The sequence below is a fragment of the Acartia tonsa genome, chromosome 6 (genome assembly GCF_053477335.1).
Source record: "Acartia tonsa isolate MP-2025a chromosome 6, ASM5347733v1, whole genome shotgun sequence".
In the NCBI taxonomy this organism is placed as follows: Eukaryota; Metazoa; Arthropoda; class Copepoda; order Calanoida; family Acartiidae; genus Acartia; species Acartia tonsa.
Window position 1 is genome coordinate 43,055,932 of NC_137265.1, and position 20,233 is coordinate 43,076,164.

Here is a 20,233-nt window from a genome sequence, read left to right on the forward strand (position 1 = left end):
CTATTTTAGCTTTTTAAAAAGATATTGAGCGCGGGATTTTTCTCTTAATAGAATGGAGGTATACTCCCCCAAAAATAGTTATAAACGTTCCTATAAGCTTTACTGTAAAAGTGAACCATATTAATTCAGCTAAAGCTCTGGACGGACAGGCAGACATCTTGCTACATTAAAATCCTGGATCTTGGACCAATACTAACCTTGAAAGTTCAGTCGAGCCGTTTACTAGTTCTTACACATCATTTAAAGCTTTATAACAAGTTTTTTTTTCGTCCCTAGCCTCTATATTTTCATGAAATAATTGAATTGAAAAGTAAACGGGCTATACGCTATAGCTATTTCAGTGCTCTACTGAAAAACCATCTCTGTATATATGCACGTTCTTCCGTATTAGCCTATAACAGACGGACACACCCTAATTATATTTACTATGTCATGTAAAGAGTATAGAATATCTTATCCATGGATAATTTAATAAGGTTAAAATTGTCAATCTAGGTTGCTAACATGGAACTCGTATATTGGTCAGCTCGTTCATCCAGTAGGATAGAAAGAGATGGGGTAAAGGGGGTGGATGGAGGTATCGTCATCTTAGCGAGTTACACTTTAGTAGAGAACATGAAAATCTGGTGTAACTTCCAAGTAATTGTCATAGTAAAAAATAAAAACAAGAATGATTTATAATGCTTTATTTGACATCGAAGAAAGTCATATAAAAATGCAACAATCTTTGGTTTTTAAATCGAGGAGAGATACAAAGAGTACATAGTACACTTTAAATAGTACAGAGAGTACACAACAGAGGACATAGTAGTACACACTCACACACAATGCTTTAGTTGAAATAGCCAAATCCCAAATTTTGAACTATTATATTTTTAAGAAGAAAAATTTACTTATCTATACGAACTATTTAAAATTTTTCCAAAATCTTTTTTATTTATAGAAAGGTCTAATCCAATGAAAACATTGTGTGAATTGAGTTTTTATAATAATATGGTTCACTAGTACACATTACACAAGCGAGTAGTACAAAATAAAAAGACAAAATTGTTCAAACCTGGTTTTTCCCGCATTTTTTTAAATCATAAAACTTTGTTAAAAACAAAAAATCTTGAAAATCGTATTTTAGGAGGTGGATGGGGGAGAATAGATCAACCCAAACAACTTTGCAAATTCTCCTTGCTTAAAATGTCGAATATATAATTATATCCTTTCTTTTAATTGCAAAACCCCCCAAAAAATCATATGATGATTAATCAAAAATGCGCAATGTTTAAACAACTTTGTCTTACTTTTGTGGGAGAAGCAATTTAATGCAAATTTTCAGTTCAGTTAACAAAATCCTTAAAAAAAATAAGATTTTGTTATTAAACAACCCACCGTAGAAAAAGGTTTTTATTAGAAAAGCGGTATAAATTCTCATCTACAAACATTATTAGGTTTTTTTTATACAACTAATGAAAAGTGAAAATTTTGTGTGAGCTTCCACGATGTGCTAAAGTACAAAAGTTGGTGGTTAGTTTTGCACAATAAGATAAACACTATATGTTTGAGTCTTCTTACTTTTATTTAGTCAAATAATTGTATAGATTTATGCCCCTAGAGGCCTCTAGGAATACTTGATGGAATATGGGGAGAGGGAAGTAGACCCTTCACTTTAGATTTAAAAAGTAAAACTTATTCTTTTTTTGGGTGGGGGGAATTATTTCAAGGGGTGATTACTCTTGGGAGGGTGTAGATGTCCTCCCCCATAATAGTCATAAACATTCCCTGGAACTATAAGAAGCTTCACTGTAAAAGCGATATCCTCAGACAAAAAATCTTACTACTTTAAATGATAAGGGCAAGGAGCAGATTTATTAATCTAAACTTCAAACTCCTATCAGAGAGCATTATTCTTTGAGCATTTCTTAAACCTTCAACAACTTTTGTAAATTAGCACAGCGTGTCTATATGATAATATTATCAGTATGTATGTATTACAAATATATTATACAAACATCTATCATTAGAAAATAGATAAAATGTACATGCTATTACTATTAACGGATAAAATCTGGAAAAATGAAGACTTTTCATACAAGTTTATAGGCTGCAAGCGGCTTAACTTCGCTGTTTTGACGCTTGGAACCTATACAAATGTAGAAAAAATCTCACCTAATAATTCCCGACAAATCCCTACAACTATTTATATATTATAAAATTTATGAGTTGGTGAAAATTGTGAAAGAATTGTTTGTACAACAGGCAAAATAATTTTTCTGCCATGTCATTTTATATTATATCATTAGAATTTCAAAAAAAGAATTAAATAGGTTGATAGTAATATTTTAAGAGGTTTTCTTTAGCGGAAGAAACGATATGGCTTCGAAACCGATAAATATCCGCTGGATGATTAGAACCGGTTCTCAGCCATACTGAAAAATCATGTAGAGCATCGTTTTACAATTGTAGGCTTTAAGTCACCACTTTCCTTCTTTAAAGAATCCGTCAAAAAAATTTTTATCAATCTATTTGTGACCTATTTATCAGAGGGTCAATAAATGACTAGTTGAGATTCCTTTTCAGTGATAAAATCAAATCATAATAATTATCAAAGTTTTAGATGAACACAGAAAAGCTGCAAATATTAATTTAGGATCACGTTTGGATATATGAAGAAAGGTTAATCTTAAGCGGCTTTTTAAACTTTTAGCGGCCAAACGTCTTGCCACACGGCTAAAGTTACACTCAACTCCACAAGGGGCGTATGGCTAGATAAAACGCGTGTAAAATTAGACCTTTTTGTATGTGGATAATTGAGCATTAAAGGAAGCATGCAGGATATACAACGCTCTAACTGCCTCAAGTAGACCCAATACCCCAAATTTGAAGCGCCAAGCTCTCATAACAACAAAGTATTGGGTCTACTTGTGGCAATCTTACAGCAGTTAGAGCGGCGAATAATCTGTAGGTTTCCTTTAACTATTATAGATTGTATTATTGTGTAGTAAGCTTTAGTAAAGCAATAATAGGGATGTGCGGCCAGCCGTTTGACCGTACGCAGCCTTTTAAGTTGCCTCCCAAAATAAGTTATTTTCAGTCTCCAACATGATCCATATTTTATATCTATTGATTAATGAATATCATGAAAATAATAAAACTAATTAATGAAGAAACGGTAAAGTAAATAAATAAATAAACACGTTGGTTGGTTACATTCGATAAATAGGTTGTCTGTTGGGTGTCTTTACTAGGGTTGGGCCGGATATCTGGCCAACGTTCGATATCCGGCAATTTACCGGATATCCGGCCGGATAACCGGATATCCGGCGACAAAAATCAGCCGGATATCATGTAACTGGATAGTTTTAATATCCGGTATCTGGCCGGATATTGAAAATTACCGGATATCCGGCCCAACCCTAGTCTTTACTATTGGCAACATTAGATTACGGGTTGTGAAACAATAATGTAAATTAACTAACTTACACAGAGGGTACAATACTCAATAACTTAACTATTTGTAAATGTTAAATGTCAACGATGAAGAAAATCCCCAGAGAAAAATTATGTACTTTATTTGTTGTTTTACAATGTGCTTAAAAAATTTAATATTTTAAAGCAAAATAATCTTTCTTCTGATGAAAAAAAAACTAAATTCATTTTTTGATCGAAAAAAAACACCTTAGTAATTTTGCGTACATAGTAGCAATTATGGATAAAAATAATAAAAACAATTTGCCTTATTTCATTAAATGATATTTGTGCTTTTTCATTAGTTCCGATATATTCAATTTGTTTATTTTATTGCATCTTAAAAATAAATCATCATGAAAAAATATTTCAAAATATTTACGACTTATTTTTTTAAAATTTAAACAAGAACAAATACAATCAAACGAATCACATTAATTTTATTAAATAAAATATTTTTTCCCCCAATTATGTTGGTACAATAAACAATTTTGCTTAAAGTGAGTATATTAAGATATTTTATATATCATAGGTACATCTACATTTACGAAATTCACCAAACTGTAGAAAATAGAAATAACATTTCATTTAGAATCATTTTAACTATTATATTCCTGCCAGGCCTAGCTATTATAACATTGAATTCTAAAAAAATCACGAAACCTTTGTAACTTAGTTAGCTGGAGGTATATCTTGTTATTTTTCATATAACTGAAGGGGGGGGGGGGTAAGAAGGGGAGGAAAAGGGGAAGGGGTTTGTGGGGAAATTTTCCTTTAGCATTGTTTGTCAGAATATCATTCCCTTTTCCCTATATTCCTGCAATAATCGATATATTATTAATTGGATGTTGCACCAGATTTTCATGTACTCTGGCTGGATAAAATAACGATACCTCCTATCTACCCCCTTTACCCCATCACCTACTACTGAATGGACGAACTGACCAATAAAAGAGGTCTCTTTAGCATGCGAAAACGACAACAATTTTGCCCTATCAATATATCATTATCCACGTATATCTTTTATCCCTTCAGGCACCACTTGCTTATCCAAGTGCCTTTTATTACATTGTACTTCCGGACAAAGGCCATACAAACAATGAGTTGGTTGTCTGTGGGGTGTAACTTAAACTAACATCCCTGGGTGATAGGGCAAGATAGATTGTTTAGTGCTTTATGGTTATTGGGCAACAACTATATCTTCAAGCCCCAACAATAATTACAGTTCATAAAAAAAAAGACATTATAAATAAATCACAAACTTAAGAGTTAAACTCAGAAGTATAAAGTTTGACAACCTTTTTAGGACGGACACCAAAAACCAGATTTTGCTAGGTAAAAAGAAAATAATGTGACCAAATGCCCTTCAAATGACCAACAACCCTTTAATTACAAACAACGCCTATGCTAAAAAGATTTAAAGGTAAATTGTACAGCTTTTCAAGGATATTAAAATAAAAAGAACTATAAGATTTAAACCAGTTTTGTTACCCCATGGGGCCGAAGGTCCTGGTTAATAAAACTGGTTTTTAGATTTTCATTTTAAAATTCGTTGAAAATTGTCTGTAATACGATGCCTATATGCTTTTTTAGTTTGGCCAAGAACCGGTTCTAATCCCGGGGATATCAATCGGTTTAGAAGCAATACTGGCAACCAAATTAAAGTCGTAGGTAAGAAATGGCTTGCAGGTTTTCAAACTAAAATGATTCTAAATGAAAATAAACATATTTACAAATGTTTTAATAGAAATAGATAATATATAATTAAATGCCGTCTATACAGTTGAAAAAGAGATCTTAAACAATGTAGGAACAAGGACATGTGAGTTAGAATGAATTTTGGAGTGGTGCTCTTTTACAACTAAGAAAAAAATTAAATAGGTAAATGTTTTACTAAATATTATTATTTTAATAATGTTCTAAACGATGCAGGGAAAAAGGGGAGCTTCAATGAAAATGAGAATCAGAAAGATGTAAGGTGAAATTATTAATTAGTGGTTAGGCTTGTTCTAAAATTAATAGGTTCCCTGGTTGTGTTACTTAAGTAGGTAAGGTAAGGTATACAAGTGTAATAGTTAGGTAAATAAACATTTGTAAATGTTTTACAGCTAGGTACATGAGGGAATCATTATTTTTTGGAATAGCCAATATTCAACTATTCTTTAGTTGCTCTCTAGAACAATAAACATAGCGTATAAAACAAGATAATAGTACATTAGCTGTACCAATACACAATAATATTCCATGTACCTAACTGTACAATATGACTAAAAAATGACAGGTTCTGTAGATAACTTGAAAGATTATGCTTAATTTTTTCACCCTATTCGATTATAACCAAATAAATAACCAAAAATTTATATTTACAACATACTTATAAATTAATTTATGGCGTTTAAACTATCTTTGGGTAGAGATATTTATTATAATTGTAGGATTTTCAATTTTATATAAAATTAGAAGACATTTTTAGGCAGTGAGGATTTTGTATAGGAGGTTTTATTTATGGATTTGCTTGAAATGATCTGATGGCAAGGTTTTGTTACGTTAAGGTTGCTTTCAAACATAACCTTAAAGGAAGGGTTATATATATACTTGGCATGGATTTATGCATTCTTCTTGTAAAAATTTAAATTTCCATGCACTTGATATTTTGATTTTTTTTGCAAAATTTTTCCTTAAATCAAAGGATATTAGAATTCACATTTCTTGATTGTTTGAATTTTCACTTTTAATTTTGACAGATTTTGTTATGTTTTATTTCCCTGATTTTTTTATTCTTATTCCATGTATTGAGGTTGTGACGTTATATTGAAGTCCTCGAACATGTGCGCCAAAAACTCGAATGTCGGCCGTTTGTAAGGGTCAGTTTTCCAACACTCTAGCATTATCTGAAAGTAAGGAAATGGTTAAGTTTTTTTTATCAGAAGCGAAGCTTTATTTAACAATATTTAAGGTATGTCCGTCACTTTGGCGGTCTGCAGCTCTATGATCTTTAATAATAACGTTTCCAGTATCGCTTCGAAACCGATTACCTAATATCCGGTGGATTGGAATATATGTGGATATTATGACAGGAGGAAAATTGTTGATTTAGGTTGCTTACATGGACATAATTCATTGGTCATTTAGTTAATCCAGTAGGAGGGGAGTGCATGCGCTTAAGGGAGTATCGCTAATAAGACAGTTACAACAAGTTTCACTTTCTTAGAGTACATGAACATCTGATGTAAGATCCATTTAATAATATCCTATTATATAAAGTAGTAAGCGTTTTTTGTCTGTCCCGAAGGATCTCGCTAACCGTTGAACCGATATTGTTCTCATTTACAGTGAAGCTTCTCATAGGTCCTGGGAAGGTTGATCTTTTTTAGGGGAGGGTGTTTTCACCTCCCTCCCCCCTCAAAAAAAAATATTTTTTTACTCTTTTAAAACTCAAATTTAAAATGGGATGATGTCGACTTTTCCCCCTCCATCCTTAAGTGCCCCTAGAGGCTTCTAGGGGGCGTAGCCGCTAGTATCCATTAAAATAAAACTTACTTTGTAAACATTAGCTTGTGCCGTGGAAACCTCCTTGGGATGAGTTTTTGATTCAGGGTAGACAATGTGATTCGGCTGCGCCATTCTGTAGCCTCGCTCCACTTGTTCTATCGTCTCGCGATTATTCATACCTAGAATAACGAACCTCAATTAACCTGACAGTCAGACATAGGAACATTAAAACTGCAGCGGGGTTTAATATACTGGAGAGAAAGAATATTTAGAAATCTAAACAAAATTCGATGATTTCTGTTGCTCAGTTGTTTCGCACATTATATTGTGTCTAATTGCCAATGCCCTAGGAATCATATATTGCTATATTTCAAAGTTCAAGTTAATGAGATAATTCTATCATCAATAAGTATTGAGTGAATATTGGAAATATGGTTGTAAAAATAAAGGTACTAAGAAAGAGAGGGAATGTCTGATTGAGCCAATAGGAGAATCGCATCGGAATTTACATTGGATCTCATTGGTTGAAATTGTGTACACATTTTACTACGAAGGCATGTTTTTTTTCATTTCATACATACATAAAAGTCAGCTGTAAACAGTACATTTTCTTAGTAGAAAGCTTTGCGGAATCAGAAATAATTGCCCAAAAATTTCGTTTAAATTTGAAAGCTTAGTAACGAGGTGGATTCTTAAAAAAAAAGTTGGGCTGGCTACTCGCTAGTGAGACAAAATTATTTTTGTGAAAAATCCTCCAAAATCGAATAAAAAAATTTACAAAAATTAAATAAAATCTTAAAGGGTTATTAACATATGATTTTGTTTAATTTTTGTAGATTTTTAATGTGCTTTTCGATGATTTTTCACAAAAATAATTTTGCCTCACTATCGAGTCTGTAATTTCTTAAGAATCCACATCAGCTTGAGTCGAAAGTAAACAATACTTTTGTCTGCTAGAAATGTTCCTTCTTAGATTTGACGAAAAAAGGGTTCAGAATATGCTTCTATTCTTCTATTTCTATTGTTGTAAATAAATAAAACGATTATGTTTTATCAAATTGTACCAAATTATCACAAGAATCATCGAGCATGATATGAAATCCAATGTTATACCTGGATAGGGAACCTGTCCATAGGTGAAAGCCTCCATGAGCAGGACTCCGTAGGACCAGACGTCTGACTTCACTGTAAACTTTCCAAACTGGATTGCTTCAGGGGCCGTCCATTTCACTGGAAACCTTGCACCCTAAAGAAAAAAAATGTTATTGTTAAGAAAAAAATCTAGAATTTATATTAAACTAAAGACTGTACTATAAACTGCAATGCATCCGAAGATCTGTGGTTATCGGCTCGAGTCGCAGCTTAAACGTTATGGATAGTTACTTCTGTTGTTGCGTCAAAGGTAGGCGTTAAAATAGCATTACTCTGGTTCATATCCTCACTATTGAGTTTTTATCCTTTTAAAGTCAATTGAAGTTTTAGGATTTTAATGTACTATTAAGTTTTGAGAAACTATAGGTAGGCGGTTAGGTACCTTTCCATAGGGCAAGGTCATAATAAAATGTTTTAATCTTATGAATGTACATTTTTATATTCCTATACAACTGGATATAAAACGATGCCAGACATAATTATTCCGTATGGCTGAGGACCGGTTCTAATCAACCGGATATTAATCAGTTTCAAAGCCATACTGTAAAATTTGCTACCTGATGCGCTGAGTATTCATTGTCGACAATGACCCTGGCGAGACCGAAGTCCGCCACCTTTGCTATAATGTTCTCTCCTATGAGAACATTTCTTGCCGCCAGATCCCGGTGGATCAGACCTTTCCGCTCCAGATGCGCCATACCATGGGCAACCTGAAAATATTGTAAATTAGTGTGTAAAAATGTACGAAATTCAGCATTTAATTTTGAAAATGCTAAGAAAAGAAAACAATATTAAATGTAGCATCTTCTTACCTGAGCTGAGATAGAAATAATAGAGTCAAACGTGAGCTTGCCCCCTCCGTCCTGCTCCTTCCTGAGGAAGTCCAAGAGGGCGCCGTTGCACATGTACTCGGTGATGATGTAGAAGGGCTCCTGCTCCGTGCACACGGCGTACATAGCCACCAGGTGCGGATGGGAAAATTTCTTCATGATTTCTGCCTCCTAAAATCGGAATGGATTTCAATGTTTTCGTGTGCTAAAATTAAACCATGATGCTATTAATAGGTAGGAAGCAATTTTACTTTTTTAGAAGTAAACAGGCAAATCATATTGAAGATGAATTAAGAATTAAGTGTGTATGTAATTGTATATACATGTTATTTTTCCAAAAAAAAGGTTGTTTGTTTGGAGATTTACTGCGTAAAAACTATACAGCAAACACACGTGGATCAGCTTTTAAAAAGCATAGGTATTCAGTATTCAGAAAAATACCAACAACAAAGTAATTCAGTATGTATTAAAAGAATGAATACCTATTGGTTTATAGTTTAATAATCACCCGTTTATAGTAGCTGAAAATTCTTTTTAAGTAATGCATAATCAAAGCTGTTTAAAGATCAACAGAACCAAATAATGACCTGTAAGAAAGCTTCTGGTGACATAGTATTAGGCTTCAACGTCTTCACTGCCACGTCGATCCTACCCTGCCACTGCCCCTTCCACACCTCGCCAAAGTTGCCCGCCCCCAGCTTCTTCATAAGCGTGATTTGTGACTTGGGTATCTCGTACTGATCACGGGTCGCGTACTCCAGGGCGTTGCTTCGACCCTCTTTCGGCGTTGGCTTGGGACAAGGCTTTGTTAATTGGCAACATAATCCTAGGAAGAATAAAAAAAACATTAAAGTCAATTTATTTAGATATCATCTGATTTGACAATCCGTTATTTTCTTAACCAAAACTCAGACATCCTGATATAAGGTAATTTTTTTTTTGTCTAAAGCTTAAGATCTCAATAACTACGGAACCAATAAGGTTTCTCTATATTAGGTAATCTTCAAATAGGTCCTAGGATAGTTTTAGGCTAATTAATTTCAAGATTTGAGTCTTGGACTAGTTTCAAGCTATTTTCCTTTCAACTTCAAATGCAGACCCCCTAAATTCTAGGGGCATGACCGCTGATACTCTCAAAATGTACTAGCTTCGCTTCAAAAAATGAATTTGTTAAACCGGAAGATCTATTAACATATTACAGTAAAACTGCAACCCTATTTGCACTGCACTTTGAAAAGATAACATCCAGGATGGGGTTAAAACACAAAACTGTAAAAAATTCTTTTTGAAGAAAACTATTATACCTATGAAACTTAATTTAGATAAATTTAATTCGCTTTCTCATGGTGTCCCAAATTAAGTCACCGTAATGAATGAAACTTTCTGCAGAGAAGCTTGGGATAAGGGCTGTATTGTTTTTATTGACTATTAAGTATCCAAACTACTCAATAATCTTCTTACACAACCAAGGGGAAGTTGCGTGAATGTATTCTATTGAGAAATTCAAGTTGTGGTAAAGATTAATGCATAATCTTACCTTTACAAACTGTACTCTGATATCCTTTGACTAGCTCTGGTAGGGAGGCAAAAGTTTGCCTGATAACAATGAATAATATGTTTTAAATGATATTTATATTAGTGTTCTCATGTATCGTGATGAGATACAAGCACAGGATATGAAAATGGATATATAGAATACGAGGATATATTGTCAGAGGAAAAAGGGGTAGTTGCACGAAATGCATTAAAACTTGAATTTAGTTAACCGCATATTTTTTCATGTTCAATGGTTTAAACTACATCAATAGGCCATTATTTGAAAGAATTTCAATGTTCTAATAACCGAATCTTGATTATTATGAAAAAAACCCAGGGATAAGACAATTGAGATAAATTGATTTACATCCCCAATGATGACAAACAATAACCTTGATAAAGGCCTTCTGTACATTAAAATTGTTTGTTAAAATTTTGCACACTACTAGTTTGGAATCAACCAATCAAACGAAAAAGATAACGGGGTCTAAAACATTTGGTACCAGTGTAATTTACAGTCCACTGTCCCCTAAAACAATTTCAAACGAAGTTTAATTTAACACTTGCATACATAGAATTACTTTAAAACTAAAGAGTATTTTGATTGTATTCCATATTATGCATTTCCTGGTAGTAATATAAAATCCCCGGTTATTGTCTAAGGGTTTTATCTTGTAGTGCTTTACGTGGTATGCTCTCTCTTGGTCCCAATCCTGAAAAAAGACAATAAAATTTGAATTTATAAATAAAATAACTTTCTATGTAAAGATTAAGTATAGGTAGGTGTATTATATAATCAGTGGCGGCGTGCACATTGTCTCCAAGGGTGTAAAACCACTTTGGGGTGAAAAAAAAGGCAACCATTTCCAATTCTAATCTGAAGGGGATGATAACACCCCATACCACACGCTAATTTAAATGTATTAATTGTTAAATAGAATTATGAAATGTTTGACAAGTTTACGAATTTAAGGACTACTTTTTTTTATGTTTTCTGGGATAAAGGGAAGTATGCACAAATGAGAGCAAATGATTATAAGCACCTTCAAGATTATATTTATGGTTTAAGTGAAATATATATCTAGAAAAAAAGGCTTCTAGGTTTCAAGCGATTAGTCGGATAAGAATGAATCGATACCTTGATGCTAAGGGCAAACCCACCAGGATTCTGTTCTGACTCTCTGACCAGGAAAGTACCCCGGGAGTTTGTGTGGGCCATCAGGTATTCCTCAGCTGTTCGTCGAGATATTTTACCACAGTACCATCTAGTTTAATAGGGAAGTTAGTATCAAATTCAAAGATAGGACAATAGACATAAATTGATCTCCCACTCAATTTTTTAAGACAAAAACACTTGGTACTTTTGAAGATTAAGATTAATGGAGGTAAAGTTAGGTTTGTGTCAAATTACTAATTCAAAAATTTCTTCATCAGATTTTTTAGCTAACCAATGCAATGGAAGAACGAGTTTACAATTTATTTAAAATTTTAAAATGAAGATTCTTAAATAAATGTTTATTGTGTATAACACTACTACTTCCTAGTATGTTTTCTTTGCATTTAATGTGACTATCTACAAAATATTTTAGTGCATGAATTACAAATAAAACCATAAAACACCTGTTTATGGATAGAAGAAAATTGATAAGGTTCACATTTTAAGCGTAATTGTTACGTGCCATAAGGTTTTGTTAATGAAAAACTTACTCTTCTGACTCTATACTGCTCTGTAAGGCGACATAGTTTCTTGGTATATGCCCAGTTTCACCTAAAAAATAAATAAACTCGTTATTATTTTTATATTGAATCTCTCTTGTAAATGACATGTAATTGTAAAGGGATGAGATTCCTAATACATATGTTTGAAATATATAGAGCTAAGATGATACAGAGTTTATAATCTGCAAGATTTAATTTCCCCCATATATCTATATTATAATTAAATTTCCCATCATTCTAAAGGATTTTTGTGTCTGTAGATGAGAGATCAAGTAGTTTTTTGCGGATTTTTCAAATGTTTCACCATTTATTTGATGGCACGCGTCTATCTATCCTATTTTTAATAACCTGATAATAGACGTCCGACTAACCAATTATCAGGATCAGAATAATCTATAGGTAAATCTTTCTAACGAATAGATATCTTAAACCCAACCAATTGCGAGAGCTGGAAATTAAGTAGATATCTTACTGTCTAATTATCATTATAACCGTCGACTATCTATCCTAGATATCTTCTATCAATATTACCAGTGAGTAGATGTCTCGCAACCCACCAATCAGGATCTGTATCGTCAATTATTTCCATTTGATCACCCTGAAAAAAAAATAACAGGATTAGCTTTAATGAAAACCTGCACCATTCGAAAAGATGTATAGGCATTAAACACTTAATATTAATAACGACTGGAACAAAATTCTTTCTTAGAATTCGAAAATAATTTAATTAGGTAGATTTAAAGATTACCTACCTAGAAAATAAATATCTAATATTTTTAAAAAGTTAAAACATAAAGTGCATAAAAATGAAGAAAAAAATGTGTAATAGATGGGGTCTATATGTAATTTAAAATCTGTACGATATGATTCTCCTTTACAGTTAAACTTCGTATAGGCCCGGGGAGGGTAAATCCACCCTCCAAACAGAAATCTTCTCTAGAAAAAATCTTCTAAAGAACTAAAATGGAACGTCGATTTATCCACCGTTCCCGTTTTTTTTAAGTGACCCTAGAGGCATCTAGCGGCGTAATTAAAACTTGAAATATAGAATTACCTTATTAAAACTCATATCTCCTAATTCAGATCCTTGGTATGAATATAATGCCACCACAATTCTTCCCTTCAAATTCCTGAGAGAAAAAAATAACCATTTATTAGGATTTGGAAAACATAGAGTAGTTTGCTACTAAACATGTACCTATCCCATCAAAATTTAGTAGAGACACACATCAAACCACTTTATCAGATTTTTTAAAGCTTGCTATTGATAGGTAAAAAAAGAAAATCCGAAGAAAATCGGCTAAGATATGCAAAATTTAGAAGGACCATCAAACTTTTTGGGGATCCCTATTTTAGAGGTCCTTTGGACATGCAAAGAATGGGAAAGCACTAAAAATTATTTTTAATTGGTTGAAAATCTTACAATATGTACTTACGCCATTTTTCTGAATGCATATGAAAACTAAAAGTGTTTATAATTACTAGTACTCTAATGTTCAAGAAAGTCAACGAGTGGGGGATTAAGGGATGATTACAACACCTCCTTAAACAAATTTAGAGGTGATGCCTTTGCCATACAATTAAAACTTTACCCACACCCCCTCAAAATTAAAAGCTTGGACGTTGATTGTTAATGTTTTTAAATATTTTTCTAATAATGTATAAATGCAGATTTAAAATGTAAGATTTTGTATAATTTTTTGCGTATAAAAAGTGCTATGACGATTTAACAGGGATCATTAAGCAAATATTCACCATAAACACATCAAGGACAAATGTGTCATAAAGTTGCGCTGCATTATTATAATAAACTGTAATACAGCAATAAAATAAGATTTAAGTAATAGAATGTTTAAAAGTTATGTTAAAATTGAGAATAGGTAGGGTAAAGCGGGGCGATCTCGGTTTTGAGGTGAAGTCGGTATTTATTTGACCACCTTCATTAAATGACATTTTTCTCCATGTTCTAATCGACTGACAGAAAAAAAAACATAAAATCAAATTTGTTCCTTATTAAATTGCCTACAAAAAAGTATAAAATGAAATTTTTGTGAGATGAATTTTTAGGGTACTTATTGGGTCTTAAAGTCGGACGACAAAAAAAATTTTTTTCGATTTTATTGCTTCGGTCGGAAAAACGGTAAGTTGGACAAAAACTGGTAAGAGCTAGAGCTTAGACGTCTTCAGGGGACTTATAAAGAATCTAATAGGCTATCCATTTCCGTTTAAAACTTTCAAAAAGCTTGTATAGTTTTTTCTTAAATCGACTAAAAGTGAAGCGGGGCGAATTCGGTTTTTCACTTTTTATACTAACTTTTTCAATTTTATATAAAAAAGTGAAATTTTCGAGAGAAAAAAGTCAAATTTCTCGTACTTAGAAATTTTTGTTTTTTTTTTTGTAGAAAAAATTGTCCGATCTTCATAATTTTTTGTGTGAATGCTCTTTATTACATTTAGCAACTTTAACCTTTAGGGCATGCTGTAATTAAATCAATATGTCATAGGTTTTTTGAAGCTGGAAAATCGACCACAGATTTTGCCAAACTTTTCTCTTTTTTCAACTTGATTTTTTTAGGAAATTTTGCTAATAGAACTAATTTTTTTTGGCCAAATCCATTCAAAATTGCCTGAATTTTAAGGATCAGGCCTTTAAAGTCATAAAAAGTTATTTTTTTCTAGTAGTATTTTTGTTTTTTATCAAAAAAAATTTCGAAAAAAAAAGTCAAATTTCGCGTACTTCGGAAAAATTATTTTTTTTTGGTAGAAAAAATTGACCTATCTTAATAAAATTTTTTGTGCATACTCTTTATTACATTTAGCAACTTTTACCTTTTGGGCATGCTGTAATAAAATCAATACGTCATCGATTTTTCGAAGCTTGAAAATGCCCTACCGACTTCGCCTCAAGGCGGGGCGAAGTCGGTGCTGTTTTAGAGATCAATTTTGACAAACTTCCCAAAGTCCTAGGTTTACGTCCTTTTAGGACCTGATCGACTTTTCCGAGATCTTTCTACTGGTCTTGGTCCCATTTAAAAAAAATAATTTTTACGATTTGCAGGTTCAAAAAACCGAAAAAAAGACCGAGTTCGCCCCGCTTTACCCTACATAGTTTATTATTTTTCGCTTCGCATTTTAGACAACTTTCCGCGGATATTAAAATGAAAAATGTAAGATTTAAACCAGTTTTGTGAACCCCAAAGGCCTGGGTTAAGAAAACTGATTTAATTTAATGATTTATATCTCATTCTTCGTGGAAATTATCTTTAATACGATGCAATACATTATTTTTCAGAATGGCTGAGAACCGGCTCTAAACCAGCGAATATTAGTCGGTTTCAAAACCATTATTGTCTGTTGAATATGCATTGAGAGCGAGAAGAATGAAATATTATGTACGGTGTTATTGACAGACATACCCTTGAAATATATATATAGTAGCTACGCTGCTAATAAAATATGCAAGGCTATGCAGTAGCTTTGTATGTATATGTATAATAGGTGCAATGTAAAATTCAAATTGCAACAGAAAAAAACAAATAATCAAGGATGACAACTTCCATACATTGAATCGTTAATTAAACGAGATTCTTATAATGAATGAACAGAATATTATTACGGAACGTAAACATTTTAGACGTAATTTTAGTCCTTGAAAATTTAACATATTAACAAATGTAATAAATCTAGTATTGCTACGCCTTCCAAATTATACCTAATTGTTGCAGAAATCATCTAGCAAGGTTAGAATCCAAAAGAGACATCCTTAAGTAGCCAAGCACAAAAAAAACCAGATGTTCAGAAATACCTAGAGATTATGCGATCTATCACATAAAAAAAAACACGAAACCTTTAAAAATAGAAATATTTGTCTTTCATAGCATGACCGACAGACAGACAGACCAAGTAAATTAAATACTGGATGCTCAAAAATTTCAGCCGTCTATATTATAAAGCAACGCATAAAATCATATGTCGTTACAGACTGATTGACAAAGTGAATTTTTAAGTAGCTTTGCTACTAATAAATGTTAAGGGCGCAGGACAAAGAACTGATCCTGGATAAAATTAGATTCTTTAAATGCAAAACACGAGAATTGAGAAATGTTTAAGATTTTAATGCATGTTGCTTTCAGGAATTATAGGTAGGAAATGTAAAAGTTTTCTATGTTTAGAGTCGGTCCGTATGTATAATAGTAAGATATTTTAGGTCGGTAATTTAGGCATTTTAGAATACCTAATCCTGTTAATTTCAAACTTTGTAAAGTATTTTCTTTAATGTCTAGTTAACATACAATATAAATAAAATATCAGATTTTGACCAATACCAGAAAAACCGTACGGTACATCCATCACGAACAATAACATGTTGTGTTATATCTAACCATATAGGTACAAAAAGTTTCATTCAATCTTAGGTGTCATTTGATAATAATATTTTCAATCATAAATATATAAATTACAATATGTTAAACAAGACTAGTTTTGAAATCTAATTTTTGCATGAAACGAAAGAAAATTATTTAATAATATTTTAAACCGAAAAATAAATTAAAAATCAAATAAAAAACAGTAAAGATAACTCAAAGAAGAAGATAAACTTTTTATAGGCCATTGTTTTAGAAGTCCTTAGGGTCATACAAGTGACAAGAAAGTACTAAATTATTTTTGAATTGGGTGGAAATGGAGTAATCTATATAAAGGGGGGAGGCGGACGTGCCACTTTTTGAAACCAAAACTAAAAGTCAAAGGAACTCAACTAAAAAAAGAGTTACAACAGGTCTGAGATTTTGCATGGCAGTTGCTTAATAGGGGTACAATATGGAACTGTAAAGAAACGGCGGCGCAACCGCCGAAAACCGCCAAGAGCAAAAAAAAATTCGGCGGGAAACGCTAGTTTTCGGCGGTTGCGCCGCCGTTTCTTCACAGTTCCATATTGTACCCCTATAAAGCAACTGCCATGCAAAATCTCAGACCTGTAACTCTTTTTATAGATGAGTTCCTTTGTTGACTTTTGGTTTTGGTTTCAAAAAGTGGCACATCCGCCTCCCCCCTTTTTTCTCTTGAAAAGGTATGATAAAATATTATAATTAAGATAAATTACATTCTTTTATAACTTTATTCTTGGGCAGGCCAGAATGAGATTTTATTTTGTGATAGTATTTGCACATTCTTTAGTTTTATAATGTCACAAACACAATCTCTTAGCTCCATAAACAAGAACAAAAATGTTTACAACCTAACCAGGATCTTTGTGTTATTTAAAGTAAAAATAAATACATATAAAATGAAAAAGGTAAAGTTTCTTCTGATATCTCTTATCATTTTACCTATATTGTTTAACAACTTTAATTTGCTTCTATATTTGCTACCTAGGTATAGCGGTAGAGTTTCCTATAAACTTATAAAGACTTTGATTTGATATTTGATTCTATAGGAAAGGACAATTGACAATGTTTATGACTAATAGCTTATAAGTATATTTTACCTGCCACTATTCGGCGGTACCGGCAACACCGGCACCCCAACCACTCCATGACTTGGCGATTGTCCCGCCGACAACTGACTGCGATACCCGTTTTTCTTTGCCCCGTTGTTATCAACACCTTTGCCGCCGCCGTCGCCCCGGATCCGGTCTGATCTTGTCGGGTCAGGCCGGTAGTCATTGTTGGCGTGGTGGTTGTTTGACTGATTGTTTCCCATCCCTACCCCTGGTTTGGATGTATCTGAAAAATAAAAGAAATATTAAGTACAAATATAACAACAAAGCACTAAGAATAATATTTTGACATATGTCAACAATAGATAAGACTGTGGTTTTTATTTACAATTCCCCTTTACTATTATGAATATTCTTTAACAAAGTACTTAAATTGTATTTTTTTTTTAAATGCTTGCATGTTACTCGTAATATACATGTCTTCTATATATTTTACTACAATAAATAGATGGACATAGACTAGTAAGGACGGTATACTATGATTTCCAAATACGTTGACTTAAAGAAGGACACCTGTCATAGTCAAACTAAATATAATGAGTAGGTGTTGAAAAGGAATGTAGCCTGATATTTAATGTTATACCTATTATATCGTTTACTTTATAGAAAATTTGACTGACAACAGCTATAAATATTGCTTTTCTTTCGCTTTATGTATTCTTTTTATATGAAAAAAGTCCAATGTTTTAGGAGTAATGTTCCAGTATCAATTTTAAGGTTATCTACCTAGGTATTTCTTTGAAGCTGTATATGAATTTTAAATTTCTCTGCAAAAATCCACCTTCCTGTTCAACTATTTCAGAAAATCAACGCAACCCTTTAATAGCATGACTTTTATCTGAAAGTCTTACCTGTATTTTTATCTGAGCTGGCGCAATTTCCCATATCTGTAACGTGGCCAGGCTCCGGGTCCTACAACTCAGGACCCCCTCCCCCAACAAGTACGAGTCACCATGCACAGACAGACAAGCGCGTGCAAGCAGCCGTTCACGAAATCACAATTCAAAGTCTTAGAAATTCATCTAGGAACGCGTAACATTATATTTTTGTCATTCATTATCATTTTGTTTTGTTAATTGATGAAAATTATTTGTTATTTTCACAACAAAAATAAATTTCACATTATGTAAATTAAATGTGTTTTTATTTAAATAAATTATCACTGGGTTACAGCTTTAGATCTAAATATTAAGTTTTCTGGTAACTTTCTGAAAATAAATCATAACAATAATAACAAGACTTAATAAATCATTTGAAAGATTACTATTATGGAAGATTAGTTAGATTCATGTTACTTTGTTAAATCCAAACCTAATCGACAAGGATGTCCAAGCCTTTTTTTTTTGGGGGGGGGGGAATATATCACAGAGGCAAGGACGTTTATATTTGGATATTTTTTTTTTTGGGGGGGGGGGAATTATTTTATTTGGAGGGGGGTGAACACCCCTTTAACCCCCCTCCCTGTACGTACCTACTTATCGACAAATCAATATATATTAAGCTAGCCAACAGCAGAACGTGTGTATAAAGTTGTGGGACAAGCATAAAAATTTATAGAACATTCGATTTGGCCGTTAAGGAGATCCGGATACACAATTGTTCACTGAAACATTATTGATTCTTAATAGAAATAGGACATAAAACAATTTCACATATATACTTAACAGCATATATAGTACATAAAAAAGTAAAGAATTTCCGGAAAACCAATCCTACGCTAAAACACGATAGAAATATAAAATGAATGTATCCGCAATCCACATTTAGCTCCCCCCCCCCCCCAGCCCCTGCTCTGCCCCAATTTAAACTTAAATAAAATAACACATTTACTGGGAGAATAGGAATTACCCTTAAAATATAAAGATAAACATAAATCAAAACATACTTTTAAATTTCTATTAAGCTACTCTGTAACTAGGGTCGGTCAGTCTGAGAAAATTAGCAAAAATTAGATTTTCTATGAGAATATAACAGAGATAGGGTTTGAGTTTTGTAATGTAGATTCTCCTAATTAATTAGCTACAGGGTATATAAGTTTGACCATTCGATAACCCAAGACAGCCACTTAATTTTAACTGCTTTTTAGATAAATTTGATTTTGAACAAAATCAAATTACAGAAATAACGGCTAGCCACGTACCAAAATTAAATTCTAGGACAAAAAATTGTGAATACCAAAATATTTTTAAAACAATATAATTACTAATAGCTTCGGTAAATCAATAAATTCTAAACAAAATTATTTTAAAAAATTAAAAGAATAGAATAAAAAGATAAACAATAAAACATTAAAAGTTAAAATTAAATCACTTCACTTAAATTAAAATAAAATAAAGAGGGAAGCTTTGGCTTAATTTTCTTTCTTTTGATGTGAAAAAAATTGATTGGGAAATGGGGAGGGGAATTTAAGTTGACAATGGGGAAGGGAGAATGTAAATAAATAAAAGAAGGGGGTAAAATGGGGGATGGGGAAGAATGGGGGGAGGACGGAGGATAATAACGGTAGCAAAAACGGGGGGAAGAAAGTGTTTTTAACAATAAAAGGAAAGAG

The 20,233-nt window shown here is 32.5% G+C and overlaps 1 protein-coding gene across 13 annotated transcripts; it reads right to left on the minus strand.

Moving 5' to 3' along the window:
* Positions 1-671: 671 nt before the first annotated feature.
* Src64B (Tyrosine-protein kinase Src64B) lies at positions 672-18,887 on the minus strand. 13 transcript variants are annotated; one of them, XM_080164962.1, is made up of 20 exons: positions 18,534-18,887; positions 17,671-17,908; positions 13,240-13,315; positions 12,717-12,783; positions 12,174-12,234; positions 11,605-11,731; positions 11,093-11,179; positions 10,468-10,525; positions 9,518-9,756; positions 8,913-9,101; positions 8,658-8,810; positions 8,062-8,194; positions 6,997-7,127; positions 5,707-6,347; positions 5,190-5,564; positions 3,404-4,017; positions 3,091-3,232; positions 1,917-2,620; positions 966-1,495; positions 672-830 (listed from the first exon to the last, which is right to left on the minus strand). In XM_080164962.1, exons 1-14 carry the CDS (start codon positions 18,565-18,567, stop codon positions 6,237-6,239), a joined length of 1,704 nt encoding a protein of 567 aa, XP_080021088.1. In that variant the 5' UTR covers positions 18,568-18,887; the 3' UTR covers positions 672-830; positions 966-1,495; positions 1,917-2,620; positions 3,091-3,232; positions 3,404-4,017; positions 5,190-5,564; positions 5,707-6,236. The 13 variants fall into 13 exon arrangements, with proteins under 13 accessions (XP_080021088.1, XP_080021092.1, XP_080021089.1 ...); XM_080164966.1 differs by having other exon boundaries at positions 5,690-6,347; XM_080164963.1 differs by having other exon boundaries at positions 1,917-2,056; positions 2,158-2,620; positions 5,190-6,347.
* Positions 18,888-20,233: the final 1,346 nt, after the last annotated feature.